The sequence below is a fragment of the Salarias fasciatus genome, chromosome 4 (assembly GCF_902148845.1).
Source record: "Salarias fasciatus chromosome 4, fSalaFa1.1, whole genome shotgun sequence".
NCBI classification, from domain to species: Eukaryota; Metazoa; Chordata; class Actinopteri; order Blenniiformes; family Blenniidae; genus Salarias; species Salarias fasciatus.
In genome coordinates this window covers 22,434,353-22,460,772 of record NC_043748.1, presented here as the reverse complement: position 1 = coordinate 22,460,772, position 26,420 = coordinate 22,434,353, and the positions used below count along the sequence as shown (strand labels likewise).

The following is a 26,420-nucleotide window of genomic DNA, read 5'->3' as shown; positions in this document are numbered from 1 at the left end:
GTCAAAGCGCCCCCCACAGGCCAATCAATGGCAGCACAACTAAGGTCAAACTACATTTTTGTGTTTTAACGGAAATATATTGAAATGAACAAAAATGTATATTTTCATGAACCCCAGGGACCTATGGAGCCATTTAGCATACTTTGCAATTGAAATGTGACGATATATCAAAAAGAAAACAAAATATCCAGAAAATCTGCTAAATAAGAAATCTTGTAGAGAATCTTGTTTCTCTTTGCTTGTTTTAGTGGGAATGTCTACGATATGTGGATTCTCTTTGTTTCAAATAGCTTTCATGATCTGAGATAATTTGGGTTTTTTTTAAAGGAGAAGAATACAACACCACAAAAGAAAATTAAACTTTCATGTTATTAACTTGCCTGTCTGTGTGAATTTACCCTGTGACGGACTGATGGGCATGCTCAGGATGATCGGCTCTGTGTACAGAATATGCATGGATGTTACAACTGTGTTACATCTCAACCTAAATCGTAATGTTAACCATGAACAAATGTATTAGCTCTTTATGTACTTGATGTCGCTACAAAAATACAAGTAAAATGAAAAACATATCAAAAACAGAATAAAACTCAAAATGAAACAGGAGTGAATAGATTGGAGCACATTTAAACACATTCCAATTGTTTTTTTTTTGTTTTGTTTTTGACAGTGTTTACACTTATGCATCTTCATCTCTACAGATCAAAATGTTGCAGAGATGATTCTTATTTTGTTTTAGCTACAATTATTCTGATGACTCAAAATGAAACATCCTTCTACAGAGTGGAATGGGAAGAAATGGGACTGTCCTCATCTTCCTGCTCCACTCTTTAGAAGTTCCTTGGTGTTTTAACAGCATGATGCATCAAAATTATTCATCAGTCACTTTTGCCATCTTTATTGGAATAATTAAAAATGAAGCTTCACTAGAAATAAATTATTCAGTTTTGCTTCATGAGTTGGCAAATTCAGTTCAAAACTGAAAATATGTCAGTTTAAATGGTTTCTGCAGGACAGAGCTATTAAATTAATATAAACTACAATCTTGTAGTGATATTCTGCCTAAAGTTTATTTAAAACCACTATCTTGTAACTGATTGAATATTAAAGTGAAACAGAGCATCCTGTTTTAAATCCTAACATTTTCTCAGTTGGATACGATTTACTGTGAAATCCTAATTTGCTGATAATAATACTCACCGCTAAAGTTGACAGTCAACCTTTTGATCTGCATGTTTCAAACCATTAAAATCATTTCACAAAAAAGTTGTGTGAAAACACTTCGATTCATTTGTTTCAGGCTTCCAGTAAATACAGTGTTGAGAGTGGGGATTCTCCAGCGTATCGTTCAAAGCAGCATTTCTGCTCAGGCGACTCCAAACTGTTTGTCCTGCGATGAACCGGCGACCTTCTTCAGCTCCGGCGCACTGCGATTGAATTTAAACACCAACATGGACAGAACAGTGGTTTCAGTGGAGGGAAAGTTTCTCTGACTAAACGTGACGATTGCGACTCTTTCAGCACGTTAGCCACATCGATGTAACCAGATCTGGTTCACAGACTGCTGACAGTCTCCAGGCTAAATTTAGCAGCGGCAGCTCCCTGCCGCCCGCCTCCGGTGCCCGTTATAGACCATCTACAGACCTCTCAACATCAGCTCTGCGTTCTCCGAACGGCAGGCCGGCAGACTCTCAAAACTCGGAATAAAACAAACGGCACAGTTTTCCCAACAGACTCCAGTGCATTTTATTAGGTTTGCTCTAATGAACAGAAACTGCCTGCGAGGGGTAAAAAAAAAAAGAAACAAAACAAGTGACGGATCTGATGAAGAAAACGTGTTCTGATTCGACAGACAGTTCACTTGATCGTGGCGAGTCGTGGCGTGAGATGGAGCAGGCGGAGTGACGAAGGGCGGAGCCTGACGCAGCAGGAGAGGGCGGCTCGCTCGCCCCCCCATCGCCGTGGTGATCGCTCACATGGCTTTGACTTTGATCTGCTTCATCTTCATCTGCTTCTTCTCGATCTTCTTCTGCTCGCGCCGCTGAGCTGCTTCCTGGGAGAGAAAGGACGTTTTTTTAAGAAAAGCTCCCGGGCGTGTTTATTCTGCAGACATCAAGATCTCTGGGTTCAGACCTCCAGGCGGCGCTGCCTCTCCGGGTCTTCCTCATTCATGATCCTCTCCTTCTCGGCCCTCTTCTTCTCCTCGCGGCGGGTCTGAGCCGCCTCCTGACGCTGAGCGTGGGTCTGCTTCAGGAAGTTCTCCTCCACCCGGGCTCGGTTCCTGTCAGCCTTCTGTTTGCCCTGAAAACAACCGGAGAGATTACAACCGGAAGCAAACACGCCCGTCGCGTGGAGGAGCGGCGAGGAGCTGCAGTCCTCACCTCTCGGTTGAGGCGGAGCTTCTTCACTTTGTCGACACTGTAGATCACCATGTTCATGAGAGGAAGCAGACTGTCCATGTCTTTGGGAGACGTGTTGCCCATGCCAGGCACTGCAGCGAAAGAACATCCACAGCATGAAAACACAAGACAGACGTCGACCCGTCTGGTCCAGACGCTCAGGACGCTCACCGTTAAATGTAAACAGCAGAGTCTTCTTGGTCTCAGGCAGCTTTAAGGGTTGACCCTCCCTGGAAAACAACAGCACAACTGTTAGCCGAGAGCAGAAATCAGCAGCTGGAACAGGAATAAAAAAAAAAAAAGCACCAAACTCACTCTTGCATAACTTTTGGACCAGAAAATTGGTCCGAGAAATGGATGGACTCGATCTTGTCGGCATGGTTGGTGATATAATGTACCATCTAAAAATACAGAGGAAGGAAGTGAAAGAGAAGCAGTTTTTTCATGAGGAGTTCTCAGAACTTCAGAAACAGATCGACTGTAAGCGATGCCGCAGGTGTCACCTTGTTGTCCATCACACCGTCCGTGACCTCGCCCATCTCGCTCAGAATAGCCAGGGAGTCGGGGAGTCCATACTTGGCCCCAGACTTTGGCTTGTCGCCGCAGAACTCGCTCTGTTGTGGGGGAACGGGGAAGCAGGAAAGTGAGAGAGATGTGAGTTTAATTCACAAATACAGGAGGCAGAAGTGAAGAGAGGAAGCTACTCACCAGGTCCTGCATCTCCTTCTGCAGCCGGGCCATGGCCTTCTTCGTGCCCACGGCGAACACAAACGTGTCCATGTCCTCGTCGTTCAGGGTCACTTTGATTTGCTGAAAGAGAAACGCGCCGTCCGGGTGAGGCGGCATGTTTACAGCGGAGGTTCGGACTCGAGAGCGAACGGACGGCTCGTACCACTTGATCGCAGGCGGGCCGCATCATCCTGGCCAGAACGTTCAGCAGGTCCTGCTCTTCAGGAACTGCAACACATAACGTGAGGACACCACTGTCAAGTGGACCAGACTGCACAGTGAGGCAAGACCGAAGACTCAAAGCCAGAGTGGAGCAATACGAACAGCACAGGAGCGTCAAACACATTTCACTTCAACAGACACATGCAGGACAATTTCATCCTGAGTGTGTTCGACCAGTAAAATGCTGCCATAATAACCTATAAATTCAAACTTTAAAGATCTCTTTGCTGTGGTGCAGAGTATAACTGAAGAAAATCTTGATATTTCATCAAAAACAATGGAAAATGAAAAGTTTCAACATGAAGCCAACTTTAAAGAAACCTTTTTCCAAACTCATCCTAGCAGCATGATTCTGAGGCTAATGCTAGTTTGCCGGTCAGAGAGACGGAGAGGGCGAGGGGAAAGAAGGTCGCTTATTCTACACAGATCATTTAATAACATTACATGGAAAATCTGAACTAACCCAAATCAAACATCTGTATGTTACCTCTTTACTTCCTGTAAACCACTGAGTTCTATTGTTATTAATCATGAAAAGGTTGATATATGTTTAGTGTCGTGGTCAGAATTAGCATGTTGGCAAATACTTTAACTTATGGAGAAACGCAAAGCAGCTGAAAAAGTTTCTCTGCCCGTTGAAGGGTTCGATAATGTGGGAAAACACAAGGCGACGGTGGATACCTTGAGCTGGATCAGCATGCCTTCGCAGCAAACCCGCCCGGAGCACCACAGGTTGTAGATGTGCTCGTTCTCCTGGTTCAGCTTCCCGGTGCTCACGGCTTCTTTACTGGTGCCGTCGTCACCTGCACATTCCAACGTTTAACACCTCGTGTTTAATCCAGGAGGAGGAAGAGGAAGGAAGAGGAAGGCGGGCGCCGGCGCTCACCCACGAGGGCGAAGTTGCTCTCCAGCAGCTCCCGGTGGGAGTTGAACCAGGCGTGCGCCAGGCGGCTGTTCTTGTTCTTGCCGATGATGTAGTTCATGATGTAGGCCAGCAGGCCGGTCACCATCAGGATCTCCATGTAGTAGCTTTCCCAGCTGTTCTGCAGATGTGCTGGAACCTGCAGGCAAGCAGAGCCAATCAAACACAAATCAATGAAAATGTGTAATCTCTCCGATTTGCAGGCGAGTGACTCGGGTGTCAGAAAGGCATCAGGAATGCAAAAGGAAGCTCAGCCACAACATCAGTAGCATCCACAAAGAACTCTGACGGAGGAGAAATCGGCAGCTGGATCAGAAAATCACACCCAGCAGAAGACAACCTGCGCCTGAGGAGATTTCAGGAATAAGATTACCGTGTGGATTATAAGGTGGTCCTTCATGGAGTGGCTGGTTTTCTCCATGTCTCCAATCCCCTCAAACTCTCCTGGTCATATTTGCTGAACATGTCTTGATCCTGAGGAGACACAAAAATGAATTAAGCCTCAATGATCACTGAAGGAGTTAAAAGTGAAATAAATGATATGGGAAAGACAAAAACACCAGTCAGTATTATTTCTACATAAAAAGCTTCATATAGTTTTACATTTTACAGATGTCAAATAAATTCAAGGTGGAGACAGATTAGATTCTTTTTTTTAATAAATAATGAGCTGTACCTGTGTCTCTGAGTCTTCGAAGCCATCCTGACCGTCCTCGAGCTCAACAGTGGCTTCATCCTCGTCCTCGTCTTCGTCCGGCTGCGACGACATTGAGGCGCGAGGCGGGGGCGCCGTCTCCGCCTCGGCCGCCTGGTCGTCGTTCATGTCCTCAAACTCAGCGAAGTCGTTGTCGTCGAAGTCCGCCAGGTCCTCCCGTCGTCGAAGTCGTCGTTGTAGCGTCCCCTGGAGACGGGGATGGCCAGGAGGACCAGGAGGGCGGGGATGAGGAGATACGCGCTCCGCATGGCGGGACCTGCAGGACACGGCGGGACGCAGAGTTGAGGCAACAGAAAGTGAAAATAAGGGCGAAGACAGAACGTCTGCAGGCAGGAGGCCAAAGCGCTCCATGTCCATGTTCTCCTTTTATTAATGTTTCAATACAAAAACAGACAGTTTCCATAACGCTGCCGTGTAAATGTGAAACTCTGCTGAAACAGAGAAACGATGCGTTTTCACTTCAAATGTAGCGACAAAGGAGGTCAAGACGAAAAATTTAAACAAGCTTATTTATAGACTGTGAGAGACAGAGAGATAAACCACAAAATAAACTCCCATGTACAGAAAGAACATGCAAACTCGACACAACGTAAAGGAGCAGATAACTAAGTTATGCAGAAAGTGCTGCAACATTTCAATTAAAAGTTTAGCGACAGCAACATTAAGTTCAACTGTAAAGTCAGGGTGTATTTCAGATTCATCCTGAATTTTCACCTGAAAGTCAAACAACTCTACCTTCCTGTACTTAAACAATATCAATCTTTTTGATATCAGCGATCAAACACAACACTTGCTGTGATTCCTGTCAAATGAAAACGACAAATCTTAGTTGTGTGATCAAGAATGCAATAATCAAAACCACTGAGTCAGGAGGGAAAAATCATCCTCACGATTCAGAAAGTAAGATTATAAAATCGTTTGAAACTTCTGATCTTTGCAGGGAAAGGGGTTGTACACATCTTCACAACAACAGAAGTCAAATGTGAGTTTAATAAAAGGTTTTCTTTACTGACAGGGTAAACTAGCTAATGGTTACTTTCCAAGTTAACCATTACTTCCTCCTGTAATGAGTCTCCAGGTGAAACGTCTTCAAGGGACACTGCCCCCCCCGGACTGACACTACCTGAAAAACAATGACTGAGATCACTTCCAATGAGATCCAGACCTAAATGGCGACCGGACAGCATGGCCTGAAGTGACACAGTTACAGACCAGATCACCAACAAAACTTCAAACAGCCGAACTGAGTCAGTGAATCTGGAGTAACAGCTGACAGCTAAAATTAAGCACCGAGTTTAATTTCCCCAGACTTCTACACGATTTCAAAGTCCAAATTATCAATATGTCACACTCTGCGTATGTGGGATTAGCCCACAAGCTGTGATAAAGTCACTAAACCCCCCCCCCCCCATCACTTCTCCTTCAGCCAGGAGTAAATCTGGATTAGCATGCTAACAGTGGCTAACTAGCATTACAGCTCGTCGTGTGAGCTACAATGAGAGCGCAAAATATCATTTTTAACCTTTAACATGTCAACAAAACGAAAGGAATGACACTAAAACATGCGGACAAAGCAGCCCAGCAGCTCACCTGCAGCCTCTCCGTGACAAGAACAACAGCGCTGGCTCAGATTGAGGACCGTCCTTGTGGCCTGACGGCTAACAGCTAGCAAGCTAACGGACCGGAAGAGAGAGGAGACTTCAAAGTAAAAAGTACCGGATAAGCTCACAAGTGCTCAGTAGGAAAGTTTTATTTTGAAGGGCTCCGTCTTGACGCCCGTGACATTTAAATTAATACCAATTAATAACAACTATCTTTACCAATAGCACTACTTACACGACGATGATAATAATAGTATAATGGAAAGAAGACGTGTATTTAATAGCTAGAATAAAACTATTTGAAAACTAAAACGTTTTAAAATACCTTTCATACCGTTTATTTCTTAAAACTTTGTATTTCATCCAGCCTATGTGAATATATTATGCAACAAGATTAAAAAAAGTTAAAAATAACAAATTGAATACAATGTAACAAACATGTTTCTTCATACCTACTCGTATTATTACAATTCACAATCTACTGTGACACCCATATCTTTTCTTTACCAATAAATGGACCATCTTTGTAGAATCTTCCAGGCCTTTTGTTTGTGGCTCATTCTTGTGTTTTTCTACTTATATCTTTGTTTTCTTGACATTTTGTCTTTGCACAGATGTTTCTGTACGTTTTTCGACTTCAGCAGCGTTCACACATTTTTCATTTTTTGACTTGTGACTATGAAGCAGTTTAGTGTCTTCCATCCAAAGATATGAGGGGGGTAAAAGATTATTTCTGCCTATTTTTCACCTCTGCCAGAAATCACAGATAAAGTATGATGCAAGGACTTTTAATACTTATAAAGATTGATTTATAACTAAATCTAACAAGCAAAAGAAGAGAAGTTCAGGATGCTGGCCAACTGCTTTGCTCAGGGCTCTGAGAATAAAGGACATGCTAAAATACTGACATGTATGATTTGAAAGATGTTTCCAACTAGTATTACTCCATTTAAATTGTCAGTGGGAAGATGCTATAAAAACTGATTTACAACTGAATTGTTCCATTCAGCCGCTCAGCCAGTCCATTAGTTTGCGGGTGGTGTGACGAGCAGAGGCTTCTTTTAATGTTGAAAATTTGCCAAAACCCTTTTGTTAATCTGAAATCATACGGAAAAATTGAAGAATAATGAACAGTTCCAAAAAACAGACTGTCATGTTTCACACATAATGCCACAACTACAAGATAATCAAAGGAAAAAAAGGTGTTGTTATTTTAACTGAGACATAAAAGCATGACAATTAAAATAGCATGATAAAAGCAGTATGTATTACTTTAAAGCGATACTTCAACATTTTGGCAAATTGGCCCATTTACCGCAATTATTTAGTCATTTCGAACAGTATACTTACTTTTTTTGTGAGGGCGAGCTGTTGTTTATTCAGAAGTGAGTCGGGGAAGGTTTTCGGGACGGACACAATGGAAGTGGACGGTATTTTTGTTCCCCCTCATCAAACTCATGAAATACACAATCCAACAACCCCAAAACACTTCGTGGGCAAATTATAATCCACACATTCACTACGCTGTGGAACACCAACAAATAATATTGTAGCGTTACGACACTGAAGCAAATACTGGGAACTACTTTTTCTTTTGAAATCACTACGCCCAGACAAGTAGTTCCGTCTTAGCAATCTTCGCATAAACAACTCAATCTCGTAATTTTGCATTAATATTTCACAGCGTAGTGAATGCGCGGATTATAATTTGCCCAACAAAGTGTTTTGGGGTTGTTGGATTGTGTATTTGATGAGTTTGACGAGGGGGAACCAAAATACCATCCACTTCCATTGTGTCCGTCCCGAAAACCTTCCCCGACTCACCTCTGAATAAACAACAGCTCGCCCTCACAAAAAAGTAAGTATACTGTTTGAAATGACTAATGAATTGCACTAAATGGGCCAATTTGCTAAAATGTTGAAGTATCGCTTTAACAACATTTTGCCAGATTGGGCCTTGGACTGAAGCACTTAGAGCATTGACAAACTCCTGCCCCTGGTCAGTCAGAATCCTCTTGGGGGCTTCAAATTAGAGGATAAATTTCATGGTAGACTGGTAAATTTCATGGTTTTTAACAGATAAACCTGTGGCGATTTGGTGAAGTAGTCCATCATGGCACAGATATACTTCTATCCATTGTCCGTGCATGAAAGCTGGCCAATGAGGTCCATCCTGACCAATTCAAATGGCTGAGAAACTTCAAATCAAAAGAGATTTTTATATAAAAATAGTTTACTGACACAAACTGCTTACAATAAAATTCAGAGTAGAAATATACATTGAGAGATATGAGATTTCAGAGATTTCAAAACTACTGTATGTGATATAAAAGGCAAACTGTATCTTCTTTAAAACCTTTGTAACATAAAACACAAGTCTTGTCCCGTTTATGTACATTTTTTTCCATTTTGGACACCTTTATTTCCATATATTCCTCAGGCTTTCACACCGCCAGACTGGCATGATGGGAAATCTGGTGATGCTGTGCAAAAGGCAAAGACAGCTTCTGAATGAACACACTTAAAGGTGCTGTAGGCAGGATTCCGCATCTCCGCCATCTTGCTTAGGTTTACCTAAGCAAGATGGCGATTTGACCCATCTAAGATGGCGATTTGAAACCCAGCACAGCCAATCCTGTCCTGTTTTCTCTGACATCACGCCCTTAAGCAAGTTAAGCCCCTCCCACAAGAACGTGTGACGAACGCCCCTCGACCAATCACGGTTAGAGCCTCAGGGCTCTTCTGATTGGTCAAAGATACCTGGAGCTGTCAGATTCCTTTTCAGCTCAGAACAGAGACAGATGGAAATGCTGCGCCCTCGTGGTAGTGCAATTATGCTACACTCCTAAAGGATTATCAATGGATACTCTAACATTTAATCCAAAGAAAACACAGAAAAATTAGCATTGACTAGCAAAATCCTGCCTACAGCACCTTTAATGTTAATACCAGAGGAAAGAAAAAAATAGAGAAAAACAAGGAAGGAGCTCCAGAGAAACTGTTATTTGGATGACATTCTATGCAGTTTGGACATAATGTGAACTTACCGTATTGGCCCGAATATAAGACGACTCCGATTATAACACGACCCCTATTTTTCAAAGATCATTTTGTGAAAAAAAAAATGCTGAAGACAATAAGGTCACTCATAAAACAACTTTTTATTATACAATTATTATAAACTCAAAAACTCACAACTTGAGGTAACATTTCACGAGATATAAAATGAAATGAAAAAATACTACTACAGTATTGAATAAAAAAATATATTCTCTTTCTCAAAATAAGAAAAAATAAGCAACAAATAAGAAGCCTCAAGGGGTCCAAACTGCATAAATGATGTAAATAACTTTCCTTCAGCTGAATCAGGCTCTGGTGGTGGACATTCCGTCTGTCCGTTTTTCAGTGACATATTCACTCACCCTTCTATCAGTCTCTCTGAAGTGTCGCTTTGGACCACGGAAAGCTTTTCTCATAGTGTTAGCATTCTGTAGGCGTTTTTCTGTGCTTTCCAATAAGAACGAGGCTCTGCTCCACCAGATCTCCTGGCGGCTTGGCAGTAGTTTGATGACTCTGCTGCGTTGATCACCATCAGTTTAAAGTTGGTCATAACTTCGCCTCTGTTGTTTGCTCAGTTGTCCAGCGTTCAGCCCCTTTGTTCCAGATGATCCGCCATTTTTCATCAGGTCATTTGATCTCATTTCATCGCTCCACGCGCTCTCTGGTCAGTGATACTTTGGCTCCATCTAGCGGCGCGGATGCGTATTGACCATCTACCGTAAGTCCGCGATTATAACACGACCCCACTTTTGAGGATCCAATTTCTGGAAAAAAACATCGTCTTATATTCGGGCCAATACGGTACGTTCTTACTGATGTCTACCGTGTCGTCTCCCAGTAGGGTTTCTTAGGTGCCTGGTAAATGGTTAGTTTCTAAACATATAGACCTTTCTCTCTTAAGCTCGCTGATGAAGTCAGGATCTCTTTGTAATGATGATTAGATCTCCAGCATTATTTCTTCGAGTAAATGACACTGCTGCATGATCACTGGTAACAGGATGGATTTTGATTTCTGAGATTTCCGTCGTCATTGTGCTGCTAATCCACACATTTGTGTCCATTTTTATTGGTGGATTTTTTGAAACGTAGCCTCTTCAATTAGCTCTTCTACTCTTGCATCAGTCAGTAATCAGGTGCAGTTTTAAAACATTGGCACAGACGCAGAGGTTTTAGGCATTAGAACAGTCGACTGGACGACCTACCCAAACTCACAACTAAGCCTATTACAGTGACGCACAGTCCTGCAAGAACGGCCAGCGCACATCCAAAAAAGCAGACACAGGACACTGCTGCAGCTCTGACATCAGGCTGATCAACACTGACCTGCTACACGTAATCAAGGACGCCCAGAAGTCTGAAGCCTCTGATTCCTGAAACATAAACAAACCCAACAGATCTGATGAGGTGCTTTGTCCATTTTGGTAATCACAGAAGAGGAGCAGCAGAAAAACCTGGAGGCAAGGTGGAAAAAGTGATTTATCTCATTTATTGATCGGCGTCCACTGAGGTGTCATCTCAGAATGAGAGCTGTGGGGGAAACGTCACTGTCAGGCCCTGCTTCAGCCGTCCGTCCATGTCTGCAGCTCGTCTGGATGCCTGGCAGGAGACTCTTCCTCTCAAGGAAACTCCTTCACAAGGACATTCAGCCCCAGCTACTGCCTGCCGATCAGAGGGAGTGACAGGAGATCAATAACAGTAATCTGGAAACGGGGAAAAAATAACTCCGTCGAATGAGTGACGGCAGTTTTGGTTGTCCACAAAAGTTTAAAAAAAAGCTTTTCTTCGCCACTCATCAGATCAGATCTGTCTTTATTGCTGTTTCCCAGTTACATGTGCATCTCCAAAAATTTAAAAGTTAATTATTTTGTCAATTATTTGTAGGGCTGTCAAATGATTAAAATTTTTAATCAGATTAATCACAGCTTACAAATTAATTATTCATGATTAATCACAAATAATCGCAATTTCCAACTATGTCTGAATATACGCTTTTTTCCTGTATTGCATTAGAAAAAAACGACAGGACATGATTATATATATTCAACACGAGATGTGTTTTATATTGAAGGCTCCGAATAAAACAAATATTCAAAAAACTAAAACATGCACACCGTAACATAATGTCTGTGTGTGTAGTGTATTTGTACGTGCTCCGCGCGTCGCCGCACCGCTTCTCATGATGCGCATGCGTTAAAAATTTTAATGAGATTGATTACATAAATTAATTAACGCCATTAACGCGTTATTTTTGACAGCCCTACTTAATTTTTAACTTTTTTTTTTATTGGTCTATTTGGGGCAGAAGAGTTCAAACCACTCAATCCTATCATGCAGTCAGCGTGCATCAACTGCAGACAAGCAGCATTCCGCCTTAAATATAGACGCATGATGTGACAGAATGTGTTTGTTTCTTTGGTAAATCACTGAAGCACTGCGGCCCGTGTGGCTGTGACCTCTGGATGCTTTTCAGTGTGAAAGGTCATCAAAAGAAACACTCATCAAAGCTGCAAACCTGAACCAGTTTGTAGAAGCAACTGCAAATAACAGAAACATACTGCTTTGACGTGAGCACAATATTTAATATTGTGTTTTTTCTGCAAAGAAATGATATTATGGAGAAACTTGTGTTGAGTTAACATGATCATCAGCTGATGTTCAGGGCTGAAAGATGAGACGTGATCACTCGGTTCTTCCTCATGAGCAGATCATGTGTTTCTGTAGTTAAATCCCAGGGCCTGCTCTGGGAGGACTATGATTGTTTTAAAGCTCAGTATGATGAAGACTGAGTGACTCGGCAGACTGTTGGAAGGATTAGGTTATAGATTACAGATTATCTCTGCTTCTTGTTGTCGCGGCTCCAGGAAGGTCAGACTGAATGCCTGCTGCCGGTTCTATTATTGAGCGCCGTCTGCACCGCCTGCAGGCGGGAGGCCTCGCTCCCTCCGTCAGGTGTCACTGACGTATGCTGGCACTCGGCAGAGTCTGAGGGATTTCAGGAGTAGATAAAGAGCCACGTTTGGAGGGGGAAAGGCGGACAGACAAGGAAGAGCGGTGAAGAACGCAGCAGTGAGGATGGAGCCCGTCGGCCAGACTGCGGACGCCGCCGACGCCTGCCTGAACAGGCGCGGCGCCATCAGGTTTGTGACCAAGCGGGGAGCCTCGTCGCAGTTCGTGGGGAGCACCATCGTCATCTTGTCCACCTACGCCGTCGCCACCCTGAGCATGAACCTGGGGAAAAACATCCAGGAGCGACGGATGAGACCCAACGGGAACTAGCCGAGCGGCCGGGATGAAGGAACGACCTTCAGTCCATCCGTCCGACCGTCCGGGGAGGATGTGGAGCTCCACGGGAGGCGCTGATGCTGATGAAGGGGTTTCTGTGAACGGAGAGCAGCGGGGTCCGTGCAGTGCCGTCAGCTGACCACAGGATGGAGGAGTGGGACTGCCTCAGGTCTGAGCTGAGCGCTGAGAAATGACTGAGCACATTCCTCCAGAAGCAGGAAACCACGGACGCTCAAGACTCCGTGGCGCTCGATGGATGAGTGTTGACACTGTTGTCTCACCTGCATGTTTCTGTGACAGACCTCATAAAGTTGCCTTTTAAAATCTATCTGTGTGGTTGTGATGTCAAGAAGTCTGTTCCCTTCACTTGTCATTACAGAAAATAAATGACAGGAACAAAAAAATCCCTGCTGACCTGAAACACTGACTGAGTGAATGTTGAAACGTCTGAGAGCAGATTTCTCTCCTGTGGCTTGAATTGATTTGCTGTCGGCCCATGATTACATCGCAAGAGCTCAGACACAAAGGTCACAGCAGGTTGGAGGACAGAAATAAATAGATAAACGATTTAAAGGGAAAGAGCAGTTCAGCCAAGGTCCTTCATTAGATAACTGTGGAGAAACCAGGGGGGGGGGGGGGAAGAGGGCCTGAAGGAAGTTCAGTCTATCTCCATTCATGCTAACAATCACAGAGGTGAACGCTTCAAACATCCATTCATTCATTCATTCATTCATTCTTCCATCCACCTCAATAAACTACAACACTATCGAATGCCCAGCTCGGTATTTGACCAATGACATTTCTTTCAACTGAAGGTTCATGAAGCGTGACCTTCTGCTGGGAGCAGCTCCCAAACTCACTCCAGCAGCTTCATTCACCAGCAGATGTTACAAAGTGACACGACTGCAGCTGAGTGTCCTCAACATGCTGGAGAAGCAGGACAATATATTATAATCCAGAATTCATCAGGACCCAAACATGTCTCCAATAATCGTCTCCGGAATGTAACACAACCAGACAAACAGTTCAGACACAACAAATGAATGGAGATGTTACAGAGGAGGCACATGACTGCAATCAAGGATAATCAGACACAGCTCCAGTAAAACGAGACTGAAAAATGGACAGAAAATGACAAACTAAACTCAGAGCAACATGAAAACTGAGGAGATGAGGGAAAAATGAGGCAGTTCATGAGAAAACAAGGCAAAGCACAAGCGAAAATATCAACATGGTGACAGGATCCCTCAACCCTCGATCAGACTGAGGATCCATTCGCACTAAAAAGAAATGAAACCTTCTGAGAATGGGTCTCCGTGTGGAACGTTTTTGAAAACACTCCGACTCTCACAACCTTCTGGAGACACTCAGAGACGCTGCTACACCTCGGCTGTGTGAGGAACAGCTCCCACTAGTGGCCCGACATGAAGCCTGCATGTTTCTGCCGTTTCCATGAAAACAAACGTTGTTTTCAGAAACTACCCCAACTCTCTGCGGTGGAAGCGGAGCCTCAGATCGCCCCTTTCTTTTCCCTTTGAGAATTTCCATGGAATGAAACTGAGCAGTGTGTAAAAACCGTCGGACGGCCACTAAATAGGTCAGTGTGACAAATCAAAGAGGCTCCCAGGGTTTGACAGGAATGTCAGTTAGTGAGTCAACAGGCCCGGCGGCGCTGCCTGCCAGCCGCAGGCCGTCCCCAAGTCTCAGAAGCAGGTGGCGGCTGAACCCTGCTAAATGAACGATGAGGGTACACAGAGAGCGGCGATGGCCCGCTTTGTCCTCCCTCATTCTGTTCCCTGAATAGCTCCGGAACAAAGGATATCGTTATTCTTCCTCTAATTACTCGATGAAGAGCGGTTTGTCCGCCTCCTCGCTCCTGCGCCCTCACCCCCCAGAAATAAAGTGTTCTGCGGCGAAGACCCTCGCTCGTTACGAAACCGTCTGGTGGCCGGCGGGGCCCGGGCGAGCCCCCGTTCCCTCCTGGAGTGGATTCTCCGCCGAGACGGTTTCATCTGGGTTTATTTAATGGCCAATCTGCCTGGTCGGTTCCTGTTCTGTTGCCAAAAACAATTATGTTCAAGACATGTCACCAATTTTGCAGCCCGGGCTTTAGGCGGGTGTATCTAGGCCACAAGACGCTCTCCATCTGCTCCTGCGTGGTGAAAAGCCTTGGGAGGGCATTCAGAGCCACACAAGCATCCAGCCAGGGATTAGGCTGGCACGGCACGGCACGGCACGGCAGCCAAGGGGAGGTGAGATTAAAAGCCAGGAGCAGGAGCAGGAGCAGGAGCAGGACACACTGAACCGCCGCCGAGCTGGGGTGGGCCGGCGCTCGGGTCTGATGACCTGGACTGGAGGTTCAAGACACAACAACACCTCCGCCATTTTTCTATATGGATGGACGACGTCCTGAAATGACCTTCTGCTTCCATGATGTCAGAAGACGAAAAAAGATAATCAATCCATCTTAACACCATCAATTAGCTGAAATGGTTTTATTTCATTCTAATTGGTCTGTGTTCCACTTCCACTGCTGAAATGGAATTTAGTTCTTAATTACAGATTAGCGAAGATAAACATGATCCGACGCCGATGGTTCACACCAGCTGAAGCTTTGGTCCTTTCCAGTGTTTTGTTAAAGGTTCCTGTTTTCAAGAGTCTCTTTACACGACAACAGTGCTCAGAGTATTAAACCAACATCAGCCAACGTTTAGCTGAAGAGGAGATGAAAAGGCGGCGAACATGACAACGCTGTGAGGGGGAAAGGGGTTCTGCAGACAAACGAATCACGATTCACCGACGGTGAGTGAAAGACGAGCTGAAGTGACCTCTGTGGGCTTTTTTTTTTGCAACATGCAGAGATTTGTGTTCTCTGTCCTCAGCAGATCACGCAGTATTAAATCTCTGCCTGACCTCAGTGAGAGGAGGAGGAGGAGAGGAGGAGGAGGAGGAGAGGAAGGACAGGTGTGACTCAGCATCACCTGTGATGGAGGCCAGGAGCAAATCTCCACCTGGGAATTCATTTTGTTTTCAGCCCCTCGGTCTGCAGCAGGACTTGGACTGGACGGGAGGAAAGCTGTCAGCAGGGAGGATTTGGTAAACATCCTATTGGGAGATTAAAAGGAGGGAGCCCGGTCCGTTCAGAGCGGGAGGGGGGAGGAGAGGGAGGAACTCCCAGCATGGGGCAGAGGGAGGGGGCGAGCCGCCCGCTGGAGGAGGCTGAAATGTCCTTCATATAAACCGGTGACAAAGTGGCGAGCAGCGGCCCCCGGGCAGCGGAGCGCAGACACACGCACACCGGACACCGAGCCGCCAGGAGCCGCCAGGAGCCGCCGCGTCCAGCGCCGCACGCCGGGAACCGAGCGCAGAGCCCGGCCGCCGATCCGCACCGAGAGCCGCTCTCCACCGACAGGTACCGGACGAAAAAACAAAAAACCACCGCGCATCCATCAGAAGGACAGGACACCGTCTCCTGCTGATCCGAGGAAGGAAACCTGCTTACATAATAACCATGAAACATCCGCCGCTCTTTCATATTAAACTTTTTAAAAGTCTCAATCGTGAATCCAACAACATTTACATCCACGACGTTATTTAAGGCTTTTAAAAGTCTTTAATTGTGCGACATCTTGTATTTTAACCCAGCGCTCTGTTATTTTAGTCGATTAATCGTAAAAAAACGACAAAATTGACAAAATCCTGTTTCGTTTTTTCTTCTTTTCACAGATTATATGTAAATCTGGGATTAATTAAGGCAGCCAAACGTTCCGTGTGACACCTGGAAAAAAGTCCCTTTTTTTTTGTTATTTATTACATAAGTGATGAAAACTTAGAAAAAGCTTATTTATACATTTATCAGACGTTTATTTATTTTCACTGTAAGTAAGATATTTTCCAAATTGGCATCAATGCACAGTAGTTAAAATTTTTGGATTTTAATAATTTGTATGTTTGCTTGTTTTAAGCATTTTCACACTTTTCCCTGGAAAAAGCTATTTTTCTTTTTCAATTTAACAATCTTTGCTGCCATCACCATTTATTGGGGTATATTAAACCTTTTCATTCATTCCCTATGACTTTGGGGAGTTTGGGGGGTTAATGTTATTTAAAAACTCTGCTTTCGGGGCTTCTCCTCCGCTGTTTGTTTCCTATCTGTATTTCCGTCTTAGTGGGTCACAGCGTGTGTCTGTCGGGCGCGATCAGGACCGGCGCGTCCGGCGCCCTGCGTCCGTGTCCAACAGATTTGTGTAATTCGTGTTATGTAGGCTCCACATCCTGCAGCCGCCTGTCAGATTAAACGACGGCGCATGTCATCCATCCCAGCACGGCGCCCCAGTCCCACCTAATTAGGCTCACCCCGAGTTGTAGGTCACCACACGCAGGCCTCGCCCTGACCTGCAGGTCACCCAACGCAGGGTGAGCACGCGCACCCTGAGCCCTGCGGCGCTCTGACGGCGCCTTCAGTGTGTTTGGGCGGCGAGGACGCAGCTTTGATGTGGTGTTCACCGCAGGGTTTCCTGTTTGGACTCATCACGCCGACCTCTCCTCCAGAGATGGCCGCCACCGCCACCGCCCCCCGTCTGCTCCTCCTGTGCCTCTCTCTGGCAGCGGCTCTGATAGGAGGCATCCGCTCTGAGGGGTGTGTCTTCAAGATGGGAAGCACAAGGCGGCGCCGGCCCGGAGCCTCACCTGAGCGAGTGTGGGATGTACGCCGACAGTGAGTGACCCCTCTCCGACAGTCACAGGTGGAAGACCTCCAGGTAAACCTGCCGGTTTGTCTCTGCTGCCGACAGACAGCTGCTGCTCTGAGGAGCACATCCAGGACGTGTCCTACCTTCCCTCTGCCAGCAGCAAGAACGAGCCCTGGGACAAGTGTGGACCGCTGAGCGCCGAGTGAGTCTGGTCCTCCAGTCTGATGCTTCTGCTGCTGGCTCACTGCAGTGTCCGGGCTGCCCCTCATGAGGTTCCTGCAGGGTCTAGTCTTAAAATGAATGAATGAAACAAAGAGAAGCTTTACTCTTGTCGGAGGATTCAGGCTTGTTGTTTCTTTGAATGGTTTGCTTGAAGCTTCATCGGGTTTCTATTGTCTGAAAAAGAAAAAAAAAAACTATCAGTGAACATGTACGGCCTCGCCAAGGGTCAAATTTTTACTATCGAAGGAATCATTAAAGACCAAAACTTGTGAAAAGACAAATAATTGGAGTGATGAGAAGCAATATGGAAGGACTGTGGTTTAATTCCAGCTCTGCTTGTTACTGGATCCTCGAGCTGGGTGTCAGCGTCATGGAGGTTATCCTAGTGATACGCGTTCCCTCCAAAGCTTCTCCTCAGCCGTGTGACGTTGGCTTTTCTGTGGGACGAACGGCACAACACTCCAGAGGGTCGCTGGCTCCACGAAATTCATCCCCGAAAGGCTGCTGTGGACGAACAGAGGAAACGTCAGAATCCACTGTTCAGTTTGTCACTGCAGCCGCAAACCTAATCAATAACACTGAATTGAAAGAGGGATTGAGCGAGTGTTAAGATAGCGGTTCTCAACATGCGGGGCGCCCTTCCTGCGGGGGTCACCAGAGAGCAGCAGGAGGCTGCGTCGCGCTCGTCAGGTACGTCTGTGTGAACCGACCTCCGTCCGTCTCCTCAGGTGTGAAGGCTTCCTGAAGAGGGTCTCCTGTTTCTACCGCTGCCCCGGACGCCGCCCGCTGGCCACCCCCAGCGCCGCTCCTACATCCAGGCCGTGCCGCTGTGCCACAGCTTCTGCCGTGACTGGTGAGCGCGTCAGTATATGGTGTTTGCATGTTCCACCTGTGCGTACGTCAGTTTTCTTTGGGCACTGTTCTTTCATCTCGCCTTACACGTTCTCAAGTGAAAACGCAAAACTTTCATCGCATTTTGGGTGCCTGTTTTCACAGCAACACAACTCGGAGACGACGAAAATGCAGCTTTTTGAGAACTGCTCGCAAGGTGGAACTTTCTGTGAACACCGTCTCCGGAAACGGGGGAAAACAGCTCCCTGAAAACACTCGGGCTCCGTCTCCATGGAGACGTGGTCACTGCACATGTTCACCACAGTGCATGCTAACGTCCTCACTGTTCATGTCTCTCTGCATGAAGTGTTACAGAAACAAACAACAGCGCCCCCTAGCGGCCCAGCATGAACACTAACATCATTTTCAGCGTTTCTACCATTTCCGTGTTAACGGGCATCTTTTTCAAAATGTTGCCGTGCGAAAGCAAAATTTTTTGAAAATGCAAAAACAATGCGTTGTAACTTGACTTCAATCATAATTCAGAAGAGAACTGGGATAAACAAATTAACAGTTTGATGTTGTGTCTTTCTACTAAATGGTAGATGAACTCAAACATACTTATGTGTTCGAAGTCACTTCAAGGAGATGATTATATTTTTACAACCGACATCATTTCGTGTTGAATTTCGTGTTGGATTTAACCTTCAGTTGATAGTTAACAGCACTATAATTGATCTGATGTCGTTTTCTTCCATTTAAGCTTCAGATTCTTTTGAATAGTTCAATTTACGGCCTGTAGAAGCGACAAACGTAACTCCAGTTGTAGGGATGTGGACTGTGTCTACAAACACATTTAGATTTCTGACTCAGATCCACATGAGTGCTAACCACTGCACCACCGTGCCGGACAACGGAAACGAGATCAAGAAATACAATAATGGAACCATCAGTTCATTTATCCAGTGCTGCCAAAAGCTGGTCACTTCAGTCACTCAAGAACGGCAGAAGCTCCATTATTTGACGCATGATCTCTGGGTCTTCAGGTTTGATGCCTGCAGGATGGACCTGACGTGCGCTCGTAACTGGGCCAGAGACCCCCGGGGACAGAACTGCACGGAACCTGTGTCCAGTACCAGCAGGTAGGACTTCAGCGGTTCAGGAGTCCATTCCTGCCTGCAGGATGTGAAGCAGTAACATTCACTGAAGATCAAACTCTTTCATAATGTCTAACAGGCTTTTAAGATTCATTAAAAAAAAAAAAATCGTTATTCTCAAGAATAGCAAGATTTCAAATCTCACAGCAGAACAGACAAGTCTGATCATTTCGTTTTTCATCAGCACCGTTAAAAATGGATTTACATTTTTGAGGATCAGGACACATATAAAAAATAACCATCTGGAGTCGGGAGCTGTGATTGAGATTGTGGAGCTTCGCCGCCTGTTTGAGCGAGATGTGAGCGGAGCACGGCGGCGCCCGGGCTGAGGCCCCGAGGCGAATCCGAGGGTCCAATCCCACCGGCTGACCTCCGGTTTTGTCATTTGGAGTTGCACATGGGCAGGTATGAAGGTCAGAAAGTGTGTCACAGTGTGCCGGCGGGCGAGCGGCGCGGCGGCTGTGGGCTGGAGCGTGAAAAGGCTCGGCCTTGCTTCAGCGGGCAGGGGCCAGCTGGGTGATTTAAAGAGAGCCGGAGCGCTGGTGTGCAGCTGAGCCCGCCAGCGAACACACACACTGTCACACACACACACACACACGACGCTCCGTCTCAAACGTACGGCACGCGGGATGAAGCGGCACCACGGAGCTAAAGCAGCCACGAGGCCCATGAAACGCAGGGAACCGAGACGATTTCCAGCAGAACCTGAAGCTTCGGCTCAGTTTCCAGAGAGAAGAGTCTCTGCATTCAGCACATTCAACCAACCGGCCCCTCTCTGAGCCGAGCCCGCCTCTTCCAGAGGTCGCAGCGGTCACGCTTCACTTTCGCAGTGAGAGATTTCACAGCGAGCCGCCTCCCTCGCCGGCCACCGCGGACGAGCTCGCGCTCCTGGAAGCTGAACTGCAAACACCTCTCCGTCGTGGCATCAATCACCCCCTCAGCTCCGGGCGTTTCACCTGCTGGGTGGAAACTCCGAGTCGGGCTGCGTCTTCAGAATAAATAGACACCGGAACGGACGGGATTAGGAAATGCTGACTGCGTTGGACGCGAATTTGCATAGAAACAAGCTAATACATTTAAAAGGCAGCGAACGCACATCCTGTGCATGCTGAAACCCCCTGGCACTCGGCGCCTCGCTCTCTTTTTGTGCTCATTGGACATCTTTGGCCAGCCAAGGTCTGGTTTATCTCGGCTTTAGACATTTTTTTATGCTGCCGGTTTGTGGGAATGAGGTTACGCCTGCAGCAGGAAACAAATCTCCTGCAGAGAAGCAGCGGATCAGACCCAGAGAACGATACCAGCAGAAACGAAGTGATGGTTACACAGGTACTTAAAATTAGCTGCAGACCACATCTCGTTGATACGCCTCTGAAAAGTAGCAGTGTGGTTAGAAAATCACTGAAAAAGTCTCAATGTGAATTATTTCTGCTGTAATCTGATTACTTTCCTCCAAAGTGAGCCAAGAAATACTGAAATATCTTAAATTTCATAGAGCAAGAAGCAGATCTACCTGATAAACCTCAAACAGGACTCGATCAGGAAACCATGTGAGCCTTCAGGGGGTCCAGAGGTCACTGGATCAAGTCCCTGAGGTGTCGTGGGACCAATCCGACAGCTGTGAGGAAAGAATTTCCCCACCTGAAGACCCCCACAGACGAGTCGGCCCTCGCTGCTCACCGGTGGAGCGTGAAGCTGGAAGTTGTTGAACTAATTAGTTTGTGGTAACTTTACACAAACAAAAGAGGCTTATTATTGTCTCGATGGTAATCTTTCTAAGTGGTTTAGGCGCCTAAGCTGAACCAAGAAGTGGCCGTCAGGTCATGTTTGTTGTTGACATGCCGGTCAGGATCCGGTGTTTGGTCTGAATCAATAACTGCTCAATATGTGAGCTTTAATGTCACATGTGAAAAGGCTCTATATTCTGGAGGGAATCACTGAAAGGATATAAAATACCGCTGACAATTTAACTGTGCAATTCTATAAAATTGGAAACATTCAAACTGAGAAACAGAAAAAGGAAGAGTTCTGACCCCGACCCTGAAGGGTTCGCTGCTGCTAATGGCTGCAATCAGAAATAACCGACATTTAATTATTTCTGTGTGTTTTCTCAGGCGCAGCAGGTACGCCGTTGTAGGTTTCAGACAGAATTAAACAAGATAAGGACGAGGAGGAAGGACAGGACAGGACAGGACGGAGCCCCAGGACAATTCTCTATCTCGCTTATTCCATCACACCATGTCGTCTAAAGCCACTTGTGCTTGTACCGAATTAGCTTTGGCAGCAAACCGTGTCTGCCCGAGGAAGGACACCAGTGTGTGTGTGTGTGTGTGTGTGTGTGTGTGTGTGTGTGTGTGTGTGTGTGTGTGTGTGTGTGTAACACAGGGCTGCTGTGATAAGACCCGAGTGTCACCCGGAGAGTGACGACGCAGTCTCAAGAAACAGCCGCCATCCGCTTTGTCCTTCCAAGGCTGTAAATACGTTTTCTTTTCTCCCAGAGAGACTCCGCTTTAAGCCCCCAACGGACCGTGGTGTGTGTGTGTGTGTGTGTGTGTGTGTGTGTGTGTGTGTGTGTGTGTGTGTAGGAGGGAGCTGGGGTACAAACAGCGAGTAATGAGACGTGGATGCTGAGCAGCGGACTCGATGAGCTGTGGTGGAAGACGGTGATTTGGTGTTATAATAAATGGCTCTGAAGCCGTTTCCAGAGAGGAGGAGCCAAAAACAAAAACCTCCCCGAGGGTGAAACCGGTCCAATCCGGCCCCCGATGGTGCATCGGGGTGGCAGACAGACCTCAGACCTTCTCAGAAGCCGTGTTCAGACCATCAGAGTTGAAACAGAGACCAACACGAGTTTCAGATATTTCTGAAAACTAAAGTCAAACTATTTACTGTTTAATATTGTAACAAAGCTTCAACAGGAAATATATTGAACTGGACTTCACACCGAAAGCATTGGGGATAACAAAGTATGATGCTTTAATTTTCACTAATCACAAGTCACATATATTTCTGGACATAACTCATCCTATTTTCAACTTGCCGTATGATTTATATATAAAAATATCCCATCTGGACCACTAGAGGCCACTGTATGACCATAGAAAGGGTGACTTCTCTTTAAACTACACTAAAATCAACTCCATTTTCCATTTTGCATGTTCATTCCTCCAGACTGAACCTCCTCGCAGGCTGGTTTTTGTGTTTTCTGCCTCATGTCAGTCCGAAACACAAACTAAACCATCTCTCACACCAAAACGTCCCTCCTTCGCTCTCATAACTATTGCACATCATCTCCAGGTAAACAGCTTACGTTCTGCATTGCAATTTGCAGAGTGTTTTGTTGTTTTTGTTTTGCACCCTTGTGCAGAATCCCTTCTAATCCCCGTCTTATTAGAGCGGAGCACCATTCTCCACGCTCCAGAAAGCAAACAGCTAATGTCAGCAGTAACGGCGGCTCTGCCTCAAAGCAGCACTCTGTAAAGAGAGTGGTGATGAATTTCCTGCCAGAGGTGACCTTCCCCAGCGAGCCTGGGTCTGCCGTCTGCTGCAGCCAGACTTCCAAGGTCGCGTCTCGTTATGCTCTCTGAAGGTCGGCGGAGAAGAGGAGAGGCGGGCGGCAGGTCAATCTGCAAGCACCTGTCGAGGCTCCTGTGTTCACACACACACACACACGAGAACACACACACACACACACCTGGCAGAGGCAGTTTGTTTTCAAGGCTGCTCTCGAGAGGCAAAATCAATTAGTTGGATGGATGTTTGTGGTGGGCTGTGAGGTGAAGGGTGACGAGGACAAAACAAGGTCTGCTGGGGGAAAAAAAACCAAAACATGGTCTGTTTTGTTTAAAAACTCCAGGATTTTTTTTTTTTTTTTTTTAAGAAAACTTTTGAAGGACTAAATCCAAACAGATCAGCTTTTCACTTCGATCAAAGTCCACTTTCTAGCTTAAAACGACCTCAGGTCTGATGAATGGTGAACATTCGTTCCTGAAGACGCTCTATAAAAAGTCTATTCAGTCTGGATTCATTTAGTTTCTATTCTAGTGTTTATAACTCAGTGAACAACTTCTACACCGGAGCACACAGAAGTACCTGAACTTTAGGTTTAGAAGAGCAGATTCATTTATGGTCACCGACCTATTTTCCCATTAAACGAACCAAACAATTTCAAATTTCCAAGACAATATTGTCCCAAGTTCACACTAATCTCAAGACAAAGTTGTGAACGTTTGAACCATGGAAATAGTTTCTAATGGAAAACTGCAACTCAAGCAGCCTCATCTCTGCATTTTGACTAAATAAGCTAGTTTAAACGTCACCTAGTTTGTGAAAAAAAGCTAATTTAAACATCTGCAAACATGTTAAATAAGCTAGTTTAAACATCAACTAGCATGTCTAAGTTAGCTTAAACATCAGTTAGCTAGGTAGAACGTGTGCTAGCATGTTAAATAACTTAGCTTAAACATCTGCTATCATGTTACATAAGCTAGCTCAAACAACATCTGAAAACGTTTCATATTTTGTCTGGTTTTTGTGAAGTGACCTGATGTTAAGTTTGCAGCAGTGAGGATCACAGCCGGTTCTGGTTCTTCCAGATGTACCAGCACGGCAGGGACCTCTGCGAGAGCCTGTGGGGCGACGCCTTCATGACGGTGGAGGACGAGGCGGAGGAGGTGGTGGTGGTGGAGGCCGGGGCCGGGGCCGGGGGCGAGGCCGGCCGGCCCTGCGGCTGCCTGACCCTCAGCCCCTCCGATAAGGACGTGATGGCCGCCCTGCGGGCCCAGCAGGACGACCCCGAGGAGCTGGACACCACCAAGGCCGGCCTGCCTCAGTACCGAGCGCCCTGCCAGGCCAAGCTGCCGGCGCCCGCCAAGAGCGGCAGGAAGGGGAACTCGGTGCTGCGGAAGCGCTCGGTGGAGGTGGAGGACGTGGAGGGCAGCGGGAGCGGACTGTAGCCGGCAGCCGGTAACACGTTTAGAGATAACCGTCTAGTCCTAATAGAGATCCTGTCCCCCGATACGAGACCTAAACCTCTGCTCCTGTAAACCAACCCCACAGACCTGAGCTCAGCACAGCTCAGTCTCCTCACACTCCCACTCAACATATTACACTTTCAAAGACAGGAGAATAGTGTTTCAAAGCAAACTTCTCACATGTGAAAAGGCTGCGGTTTGATCAACCTTCCGGGCTGAACAGGTGTTTCCAGCTAACAAGGGGATTTTTCTTATTGTTTCCCATTTATTCATATGACTCAGTGAGGCATTACTCAACCTTAAGAGATAATCTGAAGCTGTTCTTAATAAATATGAGCCATCGAGACCAGATATGACTCAAGAAGGACCACAAACGAATTATTTAACAGACACTGGAAGAAAATGCGTTGGTTACAGGTGATAACAACATAGCGTGCTGATAATTAAGAGACCATCACAGTTTGAGGTAAGAGTTGTGTCATTATTAAAAGTTAACCAGTTCCTCCAACTTCCCACGGCTCATTGTGACTATCGCAGTGGAAATAAACAGATTTTAGGTAAATTTTCTCTAGAAGTCACATTTTAGATTGGGAAAATGTGCCTAATCGCATAAATTTGCAGTTATATCACATCACATCTTAAAAATGACTGACTCTCTTCCTATGGTAATACTTATACCGTGATACATGGCTGTTCTGGGGGTCATTAAACAGGACTTGGCTTAATATGATACAGATACTGTAAATTTTATGAAACGAATTCCGCTGCAGGAAACGACACTTCTTTTGCTGAACATCCACTAATCGCTGCGATTGAAGAAGAGTGATTTTCTGGAAGAACTAGTTAATATGAAGTTTAACATTCTTCCTAAATGGCCGTTGCCAGAATTAATCCAACCACTAGAGGTCAGTATTAATCCAACGTCGAGCTGAGTTTTACCTGAACAGTCCTGAGGAGAACTCTTGCATGACAGGATGGAACATCGTAACCCGTCTGCACCACTTCGCCGTCCGCCCTGCGCCTCTCTTTAGCCTTCTAGCCGACTTCAGTAGTCAGATCTCGCTGTTGTGATTCCATACCGTGCTGTCTGCTTGTCATGAAGTAAACACTAGTGGAGAAGGTCCTGCAGAGTAATCAGAATAATGAATGTAACTTTAGCTTCTTCTAACAGAGACCACTGGCCCGAGCAGAAGGGATCTGAGAGAGTAATGAGTGGGAACGGATGCTGGAGGCCGGAGGGAGGGTTTAATGTTAAGAAATGGAGGGAATCTGCAGAAGATAAGGTCACTCTGGTAGTTTGATCATGTATTCCCGATGTACTGTGGGTGTTTCTTTTATAATTACGTCCTGTTTCTAGGGTGAGGCACCTTTAGATGTAAATGTTTTGTAAAATAAAACAAAGGGAAACTGATGCGTCCGATCCATGTTAAAGTTTGTTGAAATGAGTGTTTCTGTGTTTTTCTTTACATTCTCAATAAAAACATTTCTAAATGTCACCCGGAGCTCTTTTACTCCGCTTCATCCAAACTTACACCTACAAGCAGCTTAGAGTCAACAGCTTTGGAAGAAAATGCAAACTCCACACACAAAATGTTTTCACAAAGCCTGGGGATACTCTC

General features: G+C 45.8%; 2 protein-coding genes across 2 annotated transcripts; one reads left to right on the top strand and one right to left on the bottom strand.

Moving 5' to 3' along the window:
• Positions 1 to 1,718: 1,718 nt before the first annotated feature.
• Positions 1,719 to 6,671, bottom strand: LOC115386945 (coiled-coil domain-containing protein 47-like). The gene is given in 15 exon segments (XM_030089412.1): positions 1,719 to 2,053; positions 2,134 to 2,301; positions 2,382 to 2,491; positions 2,571 to 2,629; positions 2,715 to 2,800; positions 2,903 to 3,013; positions 3,108 to 3,209; positions 3,292 to 3,345; positions 4,023 to 4,153; positions 4,237 to 4,411; positions 4,646 to 4,716; positions 4,719 to 4,746; positions 4,949 to 5,142; positions 5,145 to 5,243; positions 6,578 to 6,671. Coding segments are annotated over 14 exon segments (1,461 nt in total). The 5' UTR covers positions 5,236 to 5,243; positions 6,578 to 6,671; the 3' UTR covers positions 1,719 to 1,972.
• Positions 6,672 to 14,671: 8,000 nt separating this feature from the next.
• On the top strand, positions 14,672 to 24,836 carry rtbdn (retbindin). Its single transcript, XM_030089399.1, is given in 11 exon segments — positions 14,672 to 14,677; positions 16,207 to 16,342; positions 17,568 to 17,603; positions 17,606 to 17,647; positions 17,724 to 17,823; positions 18,572 to 18,613; positions 18,615 to 18,632; positions 18,634 to 18,696; positions 19,721 to 19,788; positions 19,791 to 19,816; positions 24,424 to 24,836. Coding segments are annotated over 11 exon segments (897 nt in total). The 3' UTR covers positions 24,784 to 24,836.
• The last annotated feature ends 1,584 nt before the right edge of the window (positions 24,837 to 26,420 follow it).